The 18806-nt window shown below is 40.0% G+C and overlaps 2 protein-coding genes and 1 pseudogene across 2 annotated transcripts; all 3 read left to right on the top strand.

The window, feature by feature from the left end:
- The first annotated feature begins 1357 nt into the window (after positions 1 to 1357).
- On the top strand, positions 1358 to 3063 carry LOC110064842 (uncharacterized). Its single transcript, XM_020771944.2, has one exon. It carries the CDS (start codon positions 1504 to 1506, stop codon positions 2113 to 2115), a length of 612 nt encoding a protein of 203 aa, XP_020627603.2. The 5' UTR covers positions 1358 to 1503; the 3' UTR covers positions 2116 to 3063.
- A 3916-nt stretch (positions 3064 to 6979) lies between these two features.
- On the top strand, positions 6980 to 13127 carry LOC110064857 (uncharacterized). Its single transcript, XM_089288015.1, has one exon. It carries the CDS (start codon positions 12109 to 12111, stop codon positions 12622 to 12624), a length of 516 nt encoding a protein of 171 aa, XP_089144141.1. The 5' UTR covers positions 6980 to 12108; the 3' UTR covers positions 12625 to 13127.
- Positions 12934 to 18112, top strand: LOC149113185 (uncharacterized; annotated as a pseudogene).
- The last annotated feature ends 694 nt before the right edge of the window (positions 18113 to 18806 follow it).

Below are 18806 nucleotides of genomic sequence, written 5' to 3'. Positions count from 1 at the left end.
CTAAACTCGAGTTATATAAGTTGGATGTTGGCAACTGTCAAAATGTCTGTTGAGTTACACAGCTTGGTGACCAGCTTGTCTTGGCTGACTGAGTGAGTAATTCCAAAGTCGGCCAACCTTTAGCGCAATAGAAGGCCCATTTGAAACAAATGGCAAGATCTGCTTACTCTGTTAATTGTAACAAGATTCATAATAAGCCCATAAAAAGCCGTGTCTGCGATCCTGGGATATCAAGTCACTGACCTGATATGGTCGGATGTAGGGCATAATTTGAGCACGTTAATCACTAAATCGTACCTTTCTTGGTACGCTTAGGCAGCACATTAAACGCATTTGGTCTCGCTGCGGGTATTTCAGGCTCCTAAATAAGAACATGGCGAACTAATGCAAAACCACACTCGCGTGATGTGAAGCCCGCGAAGCGTGCCGAAAGGTTCGAAAACGTGTTACGCACGACATGTTTGAGACACGCCTTGGGTCCAATTTCCAATTAAGCATATCGTAACAAAATGCGAGAAACCTAACCTTTATATAGTGAAAAATTGTGACCCATCCAAGCTGTCGTGGGAAGCAATACAAGAAAAAAAAAATACTACAACTCAATTGGTAACGAACATCACTCGCCTCAACTCAGCGTACATTTTTTGTTGAGTACGCACCGAAGGGAAAGGCCAGAACTCTCCCCTTAATTCAGACGTGCAGATTCTCAAACCACAATCCTTACGCTTCTTCATATGAAGAATTGCCTTGGAAGACAAACGTTCCTCACTCATAGGGCTGCTTTCAACACCAGCCAATTTAATCATTAAAGACGCTTTTCGCCAATAAATATATCAACGAGGTGAACCGACGAGCATACGAGCTTGTATCGTTGCTACGCGTGTCCGCCCTCGCTGTTAAATTCTTTTTAATGATATGATTCGTACCAGCTCGCTGTCAGTTTTATGATAACTGCTTGACTGAAACTGAACGCGCAAACGGCTCTGACAGTGAAATCGTTGTTTGAACGTCAACTGCATCAATAGAACTACCGTACTTTGATCCGCTCAGTTTTCGTACAGACATATTTTACTTCTCTTGTTTCCACCTCTACATGCTTGCCAAGATCTCCCAGGTTGTGAAGACAAGAATTGCATCTTGTGCAAAAAAAAAAAAAAAAAAAAAAAGCTCGAGTAAATAAAACTTAAATTACATTGCAGTGTTAAAATGAGAAGTGAGATAACCTTAGAAGGCTGCCTTGAACTTGACTTGAAGTTGCCCCGAGTTCACGTAACAGCTTCACTGGTCTCAGCACGTGTTCGAAGTTGGCCCATGAGGACAAAATGGTAAGCACAAAATTAAGGTTGTCCCAAACGTGACTCGCAAATTACCTCGTGACTACGGCGCGAGTTTCACTCGTGTCAACCATTTATAACTAGTGAATTCATCCGGTTATGAGTAGAAATAAGCCTAAAGCATTGCAGTCTTTCACAGTGACCCGGTGTCAGATAAGCCGATTTAATCATGATAGGAGAACGCGAAGAATCAGACTGTTCGCCAAAGTGCCTGCAAAGATTTTATTTGTCCCTCGCATTTCTGTCCATCGCCGGGAGTCTGTCGATCTTCGTGATAATTGTTATGATCGTTGTAATCTGGTTTAAAGGCTGTCCCAGCTGCGAGAAGAGTCTACTTGCCATGAATGAATCCTACTTTGTGACGATCTTGGGATGTGTTGGCACGTTACTTTTTGTTCTCGGAGGCAGCATATTGATGGCGTTTTCGTGGAAAAAAGGTCAAAACAACGCTTATGATGACATTCCTGAAGCGGTCATCTCTTTCATTCCTGCCGAAGATTTGGAAAAATCGCCCGCTCCTGTACTGCCTTACAATTACATCCCCCGTGTTGCAGCCTTTGAGAAAAAAGTACCCTCCTTAGATTTACCCGATTACTACACCGTTGTTCAAAATTTTGATAAATTTTATTCAGTTGTGGATGCGGATGAGGACATTTGGACCGTTGATGTTCCTGAAATACCTGAAACTCCTCCGCCGTGTTACGCAAAAGCGCTTGAAATGACATTAACTGCTGTTGCAGTTGAAGTTGAAGAGGAGGTACAAAGCGAAGATTCTGCATAACGAACTTGAGAAATCGCCACAACGGACGTCGAGCGATGGCTTTGCCCTGGTATTCTGCGATTTAATTAAAGCTAGTGTAAGAGGCAACCTATGACACAGGTCACCCAAGCTCGTCATATGAGAGGCTGTACCGTGCAGTACAGTTACATCACAGTGTAAGGATATGAAAATACACTCTTTTTAATAAGAATACTGTTTTGCCGGCCCAGTCTGAATACTCTTATTTTTCTGCCGATTTTATGCTGAAAATATTCTTGTAAATATCCTAAGATTATAGTGTATGAAAGTTCTATTTTGAAATGTATTGGGGTATCAGTTTCCAGTGTTTCGTGTCCAGATGATGTTGACGTTATTTTGGAGTCAGACTGCAGGCAATACAGCCTCAAATGACACACATAACTTCTTTAGAAATTTTATTAGCATCGAACATACGGCTGCTGCTGTGCGGCTAGTCTTTTAGAGAAAGGAAGAATTTCATACGGTTTAGTTAAAACACGTGATTGTGTTGTATTTACAAATTTTCAGCACACAAAATGATATATTCTTTTCAAAAACTCAGTGTTGGGTTTATTCTTAAATTTGGCAAACTTTCAACCTCGATATTCTTATAAAATGATTTATTCTTATATAATAAAAAGAGTGTATAAGGAATTGTCCGTTCTTAGGCGTCTGGAACGTTACAAAACAGTAAAAAAAAAAAAAAGATTTGTGTAGAAGAAAACAATTGTACATGTGTTTGCCTGTAAATATGAACGAGTATTGAATGACATAAAATTTACTTCACATTAGGTGTGTCGATCGGCGAAGTTCCTAACCGTCTGTATATAATACATGTTGACGTTACGTAACAGTCAAAATGTAAGGATTTGTGTGGGAAAAATTATTGTACAATTCATAAATATATTGTGTAAATATGGGCGAGTATTCAATAAAAGTACATTTATCTCATTTAAGAATGTCGCTTTGAGTTTCTTGTGAAAGTCCTGGGATTCTGTATACAGTGAGTTACGTAACAGTCGAAATGTTATGATTTGTGTGAGGAAAAACTGTTGTATAATTTTTTAAAACCTAAAAATATAAACGATTAGTTAGGTGAACTGGGAAAAAGAAATTTAACTCTCATTAATTTTTGTTTCCCGTGAAGTTATATAATACATGCAGCCACCAGTGACAGTTGAAACAGGAAGATTCGTGTGAGAGAAAACGGTGGTATAATTCATAAACCTAAATATACAAATCGTTTTCACTCACGTGGCCAACTCACATGGAAATTTATTGAAACAAAAGAAAGTGTTTACATAAGACTTCGGCTCCCACAGGATTGGTTTGGTTCACCAACATGGCCGACTTTTCATTGCTTTGGAACACCAATATGGTTGCTGTAATGTTGTGTGAAAACGCTCTATATATATATGCCTTTCCCAAAAAATTCCATTGTACTTTTCAAACTACAGGTTAAGGCTTTTTCCTTTTTTTGCACGAGCTACACGTGCCATGCAGCAACTTCACTAATAAAACTAAACTTTGCACACAGTGGCACACTTTGATGTCTCTGTAAAGCGAAGATCGGCGAGGGGAGAACACAAACCAGGAGCACATGCAAGCGGCGAAACCGCGAGCCGCCAGTAGCGTGCACCTTCGCTGCTCGCCTCTGTTCATTTAAATTCTTCCTCGCAGATTTTCGAGCAAAAGAGATACAGCTCGCAGTGATGAAAACAGAGTGTTTCCACGTGACGTCACGGCAGCCATTTTGGTGTCCCACACCAATGAAACGGCGGCCATGTTGGTGTCTCAAAATGTCCTCACAGCGCATCAGAAGAGTCCACAGTCTGTTTCATTTTTCGTGATTGTCATGTCGCAAACCCCATGTCTAGTCCTAGTCTCTTCTAGTCCCAAAGGTCTCCCCTATCCCAGGGCTTTACCTTTGCCTGATTTCGAGAGAAAAGCAGATTACAGTGGAACCTCGATATAACGAAGGGCCAAATGAAGGGAGTTGCAAAATGTGTTCTCTATAACGAGGTTTCTTTGTATCGAAGCTCTTTTCCATATATTTGACAATTAATGGAGTTAAGAAAATTGTTCGTTATATCGAGGACTCCGTCAATCTCGTTCCCAGAGTCTTCGTTCCCCTTGACCAGCGGTCGGAAAACGAGAGCTCTCGGAGCAACCATTTTGAAATAACCGAATTCTGCCCATCTGGTTTCAGTGCACAGTCTGCATCTATGGCGCACCCCTAAAATGGTTGCTCCCAGAGCTCTCGTTTTCTGACCGCTGCTCAAGGGGAACGAAGACTCTGGGAACGAGATTGGGACTCCGTTAAAAAGAGGTTCGTTAAATCGGATACTACTGAACCAGCAGTGATAGATGTCCAACAGTAGCAATTAAATGTAGACATGATAATAGATGCGAATGCAGTCATAACACTTCTGGTAAAAAGAACTGAAAAAATTTCAGGTAGCTCAGTTGGGAGAGAATTCCACCGGTATCGCGAAGGTCGTGGGTTCGAATCCCGTTCAAAGCCTGAAAATTTTTTCAGGTCTTTTTTCCAGTAGTGTTATGATTGCATTCGCATCCATCATCATGTCTAAACCAGCGGTGTAGGGGGGAACCGAGGGGCGTTTTCCTTTGGTATGGTAAAATCGGTTTTTTTGGTGGGAAAGTAAATGTAACGCGTCTTTCCACTGGAAATTTTTCACATCGATATCACACATCTTGAAAAGTTTAGCCTAAATTTTTCAAGTTGGTCGTTTGAAATCCGTGTTAATCTTCTCCATCCTTAACCACCCTCGTTCCTTTATGGTTTATCAATAATTCTTTGGTGTTTTTCTATCTTGTTAAATTTTTATTTTCCGGTTTCCTTCAATTTAATAATTTTGTACGTGGCCATTATAACATCAAAATACTGCGACCGAGCTCTTTTAATGAAATACGAGAAATCCGCACTTGTTTCGATGGGAAATAAAATGCAACAGTCCTTTTCACTGGAAGGTTTTCAAATGTCGTGTGTCAAATCCGATCCCGTCTCATTCCAGTTGGACGGAAATTGTCACCGGTTTTTCCACGCAAATGCAAAACCGAGGCTCACATCCGTAAATTTTGCTAGCAAGGCAAGTGGATCAGGTAGCTAGTTATCTAGAAATCCGATGGAAAATTTACATGTATTATTTCAACCGGTTTCCTAAGCACTTTGCACGTGCGTGACATCACGCACCAGATTCACAGACAGAATTTTCTATCTGAAGAAAACCGGACACCGGAACAGTATTTTGACACTGTCTATTTTAAAAAGCTATATTGACATCCATTAATTGAAGAAAGCAGTCCAGTTTTATTCATTGTCCAAAGGATGTACTAATATTTTGGCAATGGTATTTAATTTTCTGTTAATCATAATCTTATGTAATTTTTATGCGTGATTAAGCATTATACAGAACTGCACGTATAGCTAAAGGGTGCGTGTTGCAACAGGAATAATTTAATGACTTACTATTTCCATTTATAAAACAGACGTGGCATTACCTAACCTTGACCGAGGTATAAAGTCTGAGATACTCTCATGTGATTTTTCGTGAAGAATATGGAAAAAAGGGGAGTGATGTTCATTTCCTATCTCATTTAAATAACAGAATGAAAAGATTCTATAGGTCTTCTGGAGTTTTCTGGGTAAAATATGCTTCGGTTTTGTGTTCGTCAAGAATGGTTTCCTAGCCGAAATTGTTTATAGTAGTACAACTTTTTATTTCGAGGGTTCTTCGTTAAGTTCATTTTTAACTCTTAAATTAAAAGAGAGATAAATTTGGAGTAGGTACTAAGCATTATCGTACGCTTTTCAAGCCATCGTCGCAGCACATGTTTTGACCGTTTCCTCTAAGAATCGGAAATTTTTGTAGAATTTTGCGTCACGTTTTTCTCTGAAAAATGAGAACTAACCACAAGAATTTCAAGATCCGTTTCTCACGTTCTCAGAAATAGGGGGTTCATTCTTTGGCATTTGAAAATTGCAATGACTTCGTCATTCAGCAGGCACGCTGGCATAAGTTTCCTCAAAGCTGCGGCCAGCATTATGTAAGTTTGAACCAGTCTGATATCCACTTATCACTTATATTTTATTTCTGATTGTTTTTCCAAAACAAGCGTATTTTTTTAGTGCGGTTGAATGATTCATAGACCTGCTCTTCCAAAGAATCCCTCAAACAGTCCTCCCTGAAATCTTTTAATCGGGGCGAAGGTTTATTTTTCTTGGACCCTTCATCCTATTTCAGATTTATAATTTATTATTCAATAAACTATTTCCGATTCTGTTCCAAAATTGATCCCTCTCGCACTCTGGACTCTCAGATTAATATACTTTTCCATAAATACACGACCTCGGCTAACCAAGACAGATTAAAACAACTTATCGTGTACCTATATATCAATACCTAATTGGTTTAAATTCTCCAATCTAATTGCATTTGCAAACTAAGAACCATTGGAGGCAAGACTGAAGAGGGGGTGCTCCCTTATTTGGGCTATACGGGGACGTGCCGCTGGACAGGGCATGGTTTTTTCGGCCTCGTTGTCCTGAACAGGGTATACAATTAAATTCGCCTCTGTCCTAAGCAGCGTCAGAGCCTGTCCTTAACAGGGTATGGTATTACGAGCCGAGAGACGTTCACCGGCCATTACAAGGTCATCAATCAACGTCAGATCATTTTCTCGACAAGAATGCCATTGTTATCGGTAAAACAAATATTTTCTCTTATCAGATTATAACTGCGCATTAACAGAATAGGTCGTACTGGTAGGTCTTGTTTCTTTGTGTTTCTTTGTCCTACACAGAGTAGGGCTTTTAAAGCATTTTTATCCTAAACAGGGTCAGGATTTCAAACCGTCGGCAGTACCCCTATAGCCAAACATGGGTCAAGTACCCCTCCCCGGGGCGGTAAGAGTGAACAGAATCTCTATTTCAGACGAAAGTGGTATGCAAAGTATTGCATAGCGACGAACAGACCCGTATTTCTCATGAAAGGGAACTATCTTCCGGGAATAAGTCTCCAGTGACATCAGTGAATGTTAGTCTTCATTTGGAGATATCGCGTGACTGTAGAAATAAGGAAATACATTTCACCGGAAGAAAACAACAATCGGGTCAGATTATGGCTTTTAAGGATTTTCGCTGACGCCACACGGCAGCCGGTCCTCGCCACGTTTATTTTAACGGTCTTATATAATAGAGCAAGAAAGCCGGTTGTAATGCACACGTGTTTTTAGGAGAGCAGCGTGCACCGGTCCTCGAGCTACAAAGAAGGGTGGCCTGAAAAGAGATCATTTTGAATCTGTAGTACCTACGTGTTTTACCATGACTGAAAATACTACACTTGCGGAACAGGACAACTCCAGATCGTTTAAGTGTCAGAGAAAGCTTTATTTATGCGCTTCATTTCTCTGTATTACAACGAGTGCCGTTCTATTGGTGTTCGTTTTTATTTTGTTTGCGGAGAATTGCCTTGGCTGTCGTACCTTCGTGGTGGGAATTTTGAGCGCACTCGCCATTTTGCTGTTCATTGCTGGACTGCTGATCCTAGCAACAACAGTTTGCGGCAAAAGAAGACATAACGACGTGACTCGTCAAGTTGTCATCTCTTTCATTCCCGCTGAGGATCTGGAAAAATCTCCTGTGTCTTTCCTGTCTTATAATCAATTTCCTCACGGCAAGCCGTTTGATGATACTTCCTCGATCGATTTGCCAGATTATTTTACTGTGCTTCAAAATGTTCATGAATTTTATACCTCTGCGGACGACGACGTTTGGACAGAGGATGTTCCCGAAACTCCACCACCGTGTTACGAAAAAGCCATTGAAATGAAATCATTTGATAAAGCAAGTAACTAGAGGTGGATACAGATGCTACCAGACAGGGATATACCGAAGATACTGCCACAGAGGGAAATACCAAAGATGCTAGACTGTAAAACTCATATTTTAATTGGGTCACGTTTTGTTTAATCGAAGCCGGGAGACACGCCTGTCTGGTCAGCTCGTTAGTTTCCGGTCTCGAGAACTTAGCGCGCGCCATTGTCGTTCCTCGCGAGATTCTCGTTCCTTGCCACTCGTCAATCCACGACAGAAAAGAGACAGGTAGTTTACAAGATTCAGTTTTGTGGAAAATAACAGAACGGAGATCAGATTTTGAAACTAAATTCATCAATCAGAAAACAAAGTAACATCTTTTTTCCTCGTTTCGCGTGCGCGCGTGAGTCAGCGGGTCTGCACTCAGCTCAACCGAGGTGGACAAAGCAATGCATTTCCCAGCATTGCAGCAAGTTCGATAATCCTAGAGTTGGATTTTATTTCATTTAATTAAGGTTTCGTTTGTTTGCCGTTTATATTTAGCCTAAGCAAGACGTTTTTCCGTCATCGTACTCGTCACGCTAAAAGGATAAGTCTCTTGAACGGAAAAGCGAAGATGAAGAAACTTTCTAGACTGTGCTTTCGTTAAACAGAAAATGCTTTTACAAAATGCAGTCAAGGATAAACATCAGTAATATACCGTTTCAAAGTTGTGTCTCCATAAGTTGCTATAAATGCTTTTAACGTTTCAACAGGATCAGTGTCAACACGACTTGGAATGTGTATATTACTGACGTCATGTTGGCTTAGACTTGGGTCATTGGTTATCAAATATTTATTGTCCCATCACAGGTAGTCCAAGGTCAGTATGTGAGCGTGCGTGATTATAATCACTTCAAGAAACTGCGACACAAGCCTGGCTCTCTCTATGACATAAGTTTTTGATCTTCTTGTGCTTGTGCTTGTGCTTATGTTTATGTTTATGTCAAGTGAGAACGCACTGCTATAAGCGTAAGCATAAGGATAAGCGTAAGTCAGCCATCTTGTTTTACTGTATCGAGGAGGTATGCCTTTTTTGTGGGCGTCCTCGCAACAGTTATGCTTATGCTTGTGCGCACGTCGCAGTAAAAACCCGACCATACAGTTTAAGAGTTCAATACGGAGCGTAGTTAAATGACCTTCGTCGTAAGAAATCATATGGAAAACGCTGCTGTCGCTTAAAAGTGTGCGAAATTGGTAATAAAATTTTCCTTTAAACTAACCTGTACTAGTTGTATTCTTGTCGTTTCTTACAATTGATTTTACAGCGTTGAAGGCATCTTAGCGGCAGATTAAGGCTTTTTGTGAGCGGGGTGGTTTTCCATACGATCTCTTATGACTATAGTTATCGATTACGCTCAGTAGAATATCAGAAAAACGTCGTGTAAAGACATTTTAAAATACGTTCATCAGAATGTAAATTGAACAGGAACTTTACGCATCAACCGTTTTCTCATTAAAACGGGAAGTTGAAGCCCAGTTCAAATTTTGTCAAACTGGCCAAATGATTGCGCACTTCCGGCTTCCCCCTTTCTATAAATGAAAACAAAAGAAACAAGATATTTCTTGTTTCCTCAGGATTGCAGTTCCATATTTGATTTGAACGCATCTCAAAGATGACCTATAAGCAAGCATCAGTTACCAACTTACTTCCTGTCAAAAAAAACTGTGGCCGAAGGTATTATTATGATTATTACAATTATCAGCCCTGTCAGAGACCATCATTTTTTACACCACTCTTCTCCACAAAACGACTCTGACATTTCACCGTTACTGGATTGGTACTGAGATATCGGCTTCAATGAGGGAGAAATGAAACCAGACAAACACAATTTACGTGATACATTTCTTTAGGACGATCTGGACTAGGCTGCATGATCCATGATGGCGCGTAAGAGGAACCGATCAGTCCTTGCCCAGAGTGGATTCATCGGTTCCTTTGTTGCACCATGATCCAAGTGATCGATCAACCTCCTTCCCAGGGTCCTCTGAGGGAGAGAGAGGAACCTGGGAACGAGGATGAGATGCACACTCTTAGCGTGCCTGACCATGGTTACGTCACCCATTCTGTAAACAAGCCTTAGCCACAAAGGAACACGAAATATATCTCTGAACTGTGGCCTAAAACATCGTCAGCTTGAATCGGTACTCACGGAGCTAAAACTATCACGACTTTGTTAGAAAATACCTAGGCATAACAAGGCGATATTCTTCAGGTACAAAATTAGGCATTTCTTTGCATTGCAGTGAGTACAGCTATTCTTGTGCTCGTTTTATTTTATTATTATCATTATTATTTTGCTTTTATTGAAAGCTTCGTCAGCTGCCGTTACGTTTATGGGATTCTTTCCATAGAACTTTTTGTTGCTGAACTTCGGTTATTATCAACAATAGCCTTGCTGCAAACGAACTGAGAAAAAACAACGTAACTTCTCAGGTCGTCGTCTCTTTGATTCCCACGAAAGTTTCGGAAAATCAACCATTCTTCTACTTCCTTATAACCATGTTCCTCCTTGTCTGCCGTCTATTGGAACTTCTTCGATTAATCTGCCTGATTATTGTGCTGTTAATCAAAATATCCGTGAAGAGAACTTACCGGTGGACGCGCGAGTTTGGACAAGAGATCTTCCTAAAACTCTGTTACCGTGTTACGAGCAAAAGTTTGAACTGAATGACAGCGGTAACTGGTACTACGTACAAGAGAACTGGATTTGTATAGTTCCAAACAAGGAAACACAAATAGCACGAGACTGTGATTAAGTGTTAAACTATATATCAGACATCCAGGACATCCTCATCAATTGTGTGTGAAAACGTGTAAATATTGCAGTGATCGTTCGACGTCTCTTCACTTCTTGGGAAAATATTAGAAGAACTTACCTTACTCAGTCTGTTTGGTGCTCCGAAACAAGCGAATTTTAATGTATTCAGAACTGTACTGCTGGAGTATGACGTCATAGAAATATGTGTTATGTTTTTAAACTATATGCTTCGTTAGCTTGAGCTATGAATAATACTTTGAAATGAAAAGAAATTTAGGTGTTTAGTTGTTAATTATGCTGTAGCGAAAGCATAACTAAGGAATATTATTACTTGTGTTATAGTGCTGTTTAGAAATGTTTTCTTCTAATCCTTTCCAAACTTAACTGTTATACAGGCGATATTCCTAATGCCACTTTCGCTGAAAAACGTCCGTCACTTGTTCCAGAAATAACTTGGCTAACAGAAGTGTATTACTACTCGCGCACTTGAATAAGACGCAGTATTTGAATTAGTTAGAGAATCAAGAAGAATATGCAAAACCTTGAATTTTTAAATGAAAAACCCGTAGATGCCCTTCCAAACAGACACCCAGAAGAACTTTTCAGTGCTCCGAATTTGAATTAATTAACATACCGAAGTTACAAACAACTGAAATTAAACGGCAAAATAACGTTCTCGGCTCTATTTCTTCATTTGAACTTTGCCAATGATAATTCGTTACCATGCAGCTAGATATCAAACAGGCCACGCCATCTGTGCTACGCCGTTAAATAGACATTCTAATGAGGCAAGACTAGAATGTATATTAAAAAGAAATATGGCTTGATGAATGCGTGTTCACTGAGGCACAGACCGTTTCTTAGAAAAATGGGAAAGAGAAACAAGTTTGAATTTTGTTGAATTCATTTAATTCTGCCCACGTAGATGCAAAAGACGACAGGAAGCTCTTTGTGTGACGCGCCACATGGCGTTTCCGAATGTTCAACTTCCGCGTCTTTCACTCAGTCCTAACAAAAATACTATTAATGCTATAAAGCCGGCAAACATGGTTATTTGCACTGCGTTAAAATTCTTCAGGGGCCACTACATACGTTAACACAGTCACTACTTTCCTCTACAAAACGATTTTGTTTGGTGGGATTTGTGTCCATTAAGGAGTGGAGAGATGTGACGTGGGTCACGCATGAGTGGTATCACGTCATCGGTCACTCAACAATCAAGCGCTTGCATCAATATCCGCTCTTTAAAGGAGGCCTTGGCCTCGACCACCCAGAAAACTAAAGGAACACTGATCAAGTCACTGGACTGTGGTAGAAAACATCATCATTTGAATCTGTACAAACGGAGCTTAAATCTACATGATTATGTCAGAGAATATGTGGACATCCTCAAAGTGCACGAAAAGACTATATCCATCTGCTATTGCATGTGGATTTCTCAGCATTGCAGCGAGTGCAGCTATTCTTGTGCCGGTTTTGGTTATGTTTATTGAACAGTGCGCAGGCTGCCGTTCGTATTTTACACTTCTGGGGACTGTTTCTTTAGCACTGTGTATTTTTGGACTTCTGATGTTATTAACAATAGTTTGCTGCAAGAGATGGAAAAACAGCTCAACTCCTCAAGTCGTCGTCTCTTTGATTCCATTAGAAGATTTGGAAAAATCTGCCGTCCCTATTCTGCATTATAATCAAGTTCCTCATCATCAGCAGTTTATTGAAACTTCTTCGATCGATTTGCCGGATTATTTCACTGTTGTTCAAAGTCCTGATGAAGTGTATTTATCTGTGGACGCGGACGTTTGGACAGAAAATGGTCCGGAAACCCCGCCACCGAGTTACGAGGAAGCGTTTGAAATAGCAGCAGATGCGGCATAATTCCAAATCACAGGAAAATACCCAATACACTAGTATGCAAGAAGTATATATCATATATAAAACTGTTAGTGACGAAAAACCTTAGAACTCGCGGAATTTTAGTTTACATGCAAAAAGAAGACAAATTACAATCCGGCTATCCCTGTTTCTACGTCTCTCCAAGCAATCTGAATACAAACATTACTCAAGAGATTTTAAAGCACCACGGAGTGCGTGACTAGTGAAGTGTGACTAATTATATAATATGTAGAATTCTTCTCGCATTTTGATTGGCTCATACTTGCGATCAATTGAAGGACAGATGCATGGATGACGTCACTGAATAGGTGTGTCTATTATATCTATTTAAGAAGTAGAAAACATGTACCATGTTTCTATCGAGTTTTAGTAGAATTCTATTAGTACTGACTAAAGCAAATGCTGTAATCTGATTGGCTGAGCCATCGAACACTATCAGTCTCATAGAAATCTCGAGAGGACAATAGCATCCATTGTTCTCCAAACAATAGCCCATGGCCTTTCTCGGCTCCTGATTGGTTACCGCTCATTTAAGCGTCCATTACTACTAAGGGCTTTAAAGAAATAGAAGGAGAAGGATCTTATGATACAGCATTCAAAGAGGTTGCGGCCGAAATTAGTGAGGGTATTTACCAAGGAATACCATATGTCATCGCTTTTGTCGAAATATCGCGAACTCCTGGAGGACAAGGGAATCAAGGCCGAAAGTTACAGCAAACAGCCGCCTGAAACTTCGACTCCAAAAGCACTTCGGAAAAGAGATCGTGTTCCACCAGCATCCCGACAGGAGTAAGCATGAGGTTATTTATTCGAGAAACATATCTCTGCAAGACGTGCTAAATGCTTCAGCTGCCCAGAATGCCAGATCCGTAAGCAATGTTTCGTTTAATGCCGCTCAGCAGATTGTAAACACAGCTCGGCGGGTTAAGGAGGAATTACGCAAGTGCAGTGGAATCAAACGTGAACGATGTGTCCCTCGAGTCGTCAAGAAGGATAACTCCTCCTAGTCTGTACTGGCTAGTTCGTTTGATGATTACATCTGAAGAGTCTGGAGTTGACGACTTTGACCAACCGTGTCCCTGTGTCAAAATAGAGGACGATAGGCGTATTATTAGTATTTCCCAAGATATCATTCACTGCGCATCAAAAGCCCGCATGAAGCTCCCGAAGCAAATAGGACTTGCAGTGGTGGTTCGTCACCTGACTGGATCTAAGCAGTTAGTTGGCCTTTTGAATCGAATGGGCCACAGTTCCTCATACGATGAGTTGCAAGCAGTTGATACAAGTCTTGCAACGGAAGTATTGGCAAAGGTAGAAACACATGGAACAGTCATCCCATCAAACATCTCTCCGGGGTCTTTTGCGCAATTTGCTGCCGATAACAACGATTTCTGGAAATGATAGATGGCAAAAATACTACCCATACCACTACCATGGTTGTCTACCAGAAAAAGATTTTTGGTCCAGAACTACCGCGTACCATAGTTGGAAATCATTCAGAGCGACGTCGTAGCCTGAAGAGAGGTGGAAGTGTCTATGAGTTTCTTTCACTGAACAATCATGATCCTCATTTGAACTTGCATACCCCACTTGCCATAAAACTGTCGCCATTTACGTCATTGCGTTGCGTTCCTGGAAACGAACCGGCTCGTGCTTATCCGCTGGTCACAAGTATTTCTTTATCATATTTTCCAAAGGATTATGGGACGGAACCATCAAAATGGCGGTCAAAGAGATCGGTCAAAGAGGGATTCGATAACAGAGCGCTTTGCTCATTTTTAAGCCTTATTCTACGTTGGAAAGTCGTCAGAAATCGTTTTAAAATGTCTTTTGTGATTCCAGCTGGGTCAAATGCCTGTAAAGGTGGGAAAGAACGGCTATTATGGTCATTTTCATGGGCAAAACAGTATTAATCAAGCCACATGAGAGCCTGTGTTGTGCCTAAATCCTACCGCTCAGAAGGACAACCGAGGAGTACTAGGAGCGAGTTTCCGAGTCGAACAGTTTTCGGAAATTGCCGGCTATTCCAATATGGCGGACTATACCAATCACATAAATATGCGAATTGCCAGTGGTAAAACTATGTTGATCAACGAGACAAGTACGTTTTTATTCACCTGACAAGTTAAGAATAATGTGTAGAGAGTAAAGCAGTGAGTTGTTCGGCCAATGCGGTATATTTCTTTAGATCTCTTCCCGTCTAGTTCGTAAACCGTAAAGGGCCATTCCATTTAATATCCGCACCCCCCCCCCCTATTGAGGTATTACTTGAAACCCCCCCTCAGATATCATTTTTTGAGAGGGTACCCCTTTGGATTTAGATAAATTGGCCACCCCCCCCCGGAAATTTTGCGACTTTAATTTTCGTACTTACAAACCTCTTCAGACGTCTTCAGCATATCATTTTTTAGGGAAAATGGCCAATACAAAATGAATGAGTTGCCAGTAATCGGATACCCGTGTTTGCGCAAAGAACTCTGGGATCGTAAGGGGGCAAACATTGCAAGTCGCTAGAAGAAATTGTGTGGAGAAGTGTTGTTTCGACGCCGCAAAACATGGTTTTGGGGAGAGATCAACGCTTTTTCGCCATTGTTTTATCGCAAATGGATTTTGGCAATGTTGGTACATGAAAAATGTAAGTTTTTGTTTGAAATAAGTGATAAAATTTACCGATAAACTCCCTTTTGCTTGCGTGAGGTTTATTGTGAAATACATTGAAGAGAATATTGAAAATTTCAATACACGCCTGATCTCGAGAGGCTACCCGGAGCAAGTGGTAGAAAAGACCCTCCGAGAAGTTAAATATAAAGACAGAAAAGAAGCTCTAAAACAGAAATCGAAAATTGCAGAAGAACTATTACCTTTTGTGTCGGGCAATTTTACTCAACCGTCAATACCATACTTTGGAAAGCATAATCACGCACAAATGGCTTTTAAATACAAATACTCAGAGATATATTCAAGGAGCCACCCTTGATCTGTTATAGAAAAGGAAAATCACTGAAATACGTGCTTGTAAAAGCAAAACAAAGGTTTTGAGCAAGACAGTAGCCGCACAGCATGAGTCGCGCGGACTCGTTTGTCATTAAATCAACCCCAGACAGTACAATGATCGCCACCGGGCTTATTTCCAGTATTATTTGTATGACTCAGCTTTCAAATAAGCCAAAAGTAGCCTGTACACAACTTAAAAGGCTTTACTGGGTTATTTCCTCTCGATTTATACCTAATTAATTTTGTAATATTTTCAGACCATTACGCGATGTAAATTTCACAACAAATCTCACGCAAGCAACGGAGTTTATCGGTAGATGTTCTCATATATTTCACGGTTATTCAAACAAAAACTTACATATTCCAGATATCAACATTGCCCAAATCCATTCGCGATAAAAACGACGGCGAAAAAGCGTTGATCTGTCTCAAAAATCGTTTTCTTATACCTCGAAACAACTTTTCGCCATACATTTCCTTCTAGCGACTAGCAATGTTTGCCCACTGACGATCCCAGAGTTCTTCGCGCAAACACAGGTATCCGATTACTGGCAACTCATTCATTGAAGGATCGCTTTGCACTGTCTTTATATATAAATATATATTGTCATATTGATTTTTCACAAAATTCTACTCTTCACTGAAACCCTGAAGAAACAGAAGGCACGTAACTTATTTACAAAACATTACTTCCTACACTAATTAAAATCAGTCACTTTCAGACAAAGAAACCTAGGAAATATGACTACTCAGAACTAAATGGGGGTAATGAGAGGGTATGTCAAGTTATCCCAAACTAAGAAGGATAGCTTAACAGAATAGTTATTATCACTTGAAGAAAATCATGCATGTAATAACAATTACTATCTCTAAAATTTGAAATAATTTCCTTCCCATTTACACTGGCCGGGTTTTATGTGGCAAACGTAGGGGAGAATTGATTAATGGCATGGAGTGAGTGAGCTGGGGGAAACAAGAGAAAATACCCATTGCTGTGTGATATTTTGCATGATGAGTAGGAAAACAGTATACATTGACATACAAACAAAGAAGGTGGAAGAAGTGTGAACTACATGACAAAATGTCAAAACTCAACATTTCTTTTTCTAATAACTTGTAAAACTGTAACTGGATAACACTGAGTAATGACATCCTTTGGGCGTAAGAGGAAATTGAGCAATTTCAGAGAATCTATCTAACCTGAATGTGTCAAAATCCTTTGTACAATGTGACATGAAATATCAGGCATCCTTATTCAATGCCCCCCCCCCTCCCCCTCGGATTTCCCCTAACCTCAAAAGGGGGGGGGGGTGCGGATATTAAATGGAATGGCCCAAATTTGTACGCCAGCTAACACATTACACTGTAGACGTCTTTGACTTATAATAGGCACAAACATTTCTAAATACGTTGTTCCTTCAGGACTAATTTTTTTATTGATTCGGTGGATCCCCGAATTCAAACTTCCTTTGCCTTGTCCCTCTGGCCAGTAGGATCTTGGAAATACTACCGTCCAGAGGGACAGCTTGTGTATAAGGTAATTGGACTTTAGTCCATGCACATTTTTATTTGTAGAATAGTTTGGTACATTCCTCTTTAGCCTTACACTACACTAGATTATCACTCTACAGTAACATTTCAGATTTCTGTGATTTTGTCCCTCTGACCAGTAGGATCTTGAAAATACTACCAGCCAGAGGGACAGCTTGTGTACAAGATTATTGGACTTAAGTTCATGCACAGTTTTATTTGTACAATAGCTTGATACATTGCTCTTAAGTTTTATACTAGACTAGAATCACTCTACAGTTGAATCTTTTCAGTTTTCTGTGATCTTGTCCCTCTGGCTGGTAGGATCTTGAAAATACTACCGGCCAGAGGGACAGCTTGTGTATAAGGTAATTGGACTTAAGTGCATGCACATTTTTATTTGTAGAATAGTTTGAAACATTGTTCTTAAGTTTTATACCACACTAGAATGACTCTACAGTTAAATATTTTCAGTTTTCTGTGATCTTATCCCTCTGGCCGCTAGGATCTTGAAAATACTACCAGCCAGAGGGACAGTTTGTGTGTAAGGTAATTGGACTCAAGTCCATGCACAGTTTTATTTGTACAATAGTTTGACAATTGTTCTTATTGCTTAAGTCATAAAGCAGGCTAGAATATTGAGGATTCCCATTTATATGAAGGTTATCAGACACTTGATTTCAATGCCTTAATAAAACTTATTTTGCATTCACTCCAAGTGAAACAGAGTGCCAGGCAGTACTAGGACACATTTCTGACATGTCCAGTGGGCTCAAGTTGTACACGTCAATATTTAATATATTATTTTGTGACTTACATACTCTGTGTAAGGATAGAGGAATCTCTTCAGGAGGATTGTTAAACTTAAAGAGTTGGATACTGTTCCTTAGTATTGTAAGACTATCTGTTTATGGAATAAATGCAAATTAAAGTAACGAAAATGGCCTTCTATTGTCTTTTTTTTTGTGAATGTTGTTTACCTTTAAACAAAATAGGTTTAAGGAAATCCTTTATTTAATCAAAACGTATCACTTAAAGAACACTGACCTGACATACTCAGAAAGCCACTCTCATTGCAAAATTTCTAGTCTATTTCCCTCATGTTTATTAAGCCTGTATCCCACAAAGTCACTTCTAAATTGAGGCTTTCTAAATAACAAGTGTAAATAAGTGTAAATAGTTAATAAGTGTAACCCCAGTTACCCTAAAAATTAATCAGATTGAATAGTTTGCTGAGTTTGCATATTTGTGCACCCATGAGTAAAATTGGGGGGGAGGCAGGGGGGTGGGAGCCCCAGAAGAATAGGGGGCAGGAGGCAGGAGAGGAAAGGGTGGGAAGTGGGAGTTCTACGAAGGAGGGAATCATTTATTAAGCATTAAAATACTTTCAAAAACAAGAACCCAAATGTTTTTTGACTTATATTTAGCTTATCTTGAGATTTCTGGACTGAAGGAAAAATTAAATCTGCCCTTGGACTGAAAAACTGAGGCCAACTTCTGGTAAAATTGGAAACCCTTTTACAGTGGTTATATCATAGGTCATAAAATGTTGTCATTTAAACTGTCAAAAGATGTGAAGAGCTAGAGGAGCAAGGCTGAAAACAAAGGAAAAGAAACGCCAAAGGATTGCGCAGCTAAAT

Source organism: Orbicella faveolata, unplaced genomic scaffold, assembly GCF_042242905.1.
Source record: "Orbicella faveolata isolate gen_17 unplaced genomic scaffold, um_ofav_v1 contig_15, whole genome shotgun sequence".
NCBI classification, from domain to species: Eukaryota; Metazoa; Cnidaria; class Anthozoa; order Scleractinia; family Merulinidae; genus Orbicella; species Orbicella faveolata.
The sequence above is the reverse complement of the archived record's forward strand: the minus strand, read 5'-3'. Positions and strand labels throughout refer to the sequence as shown.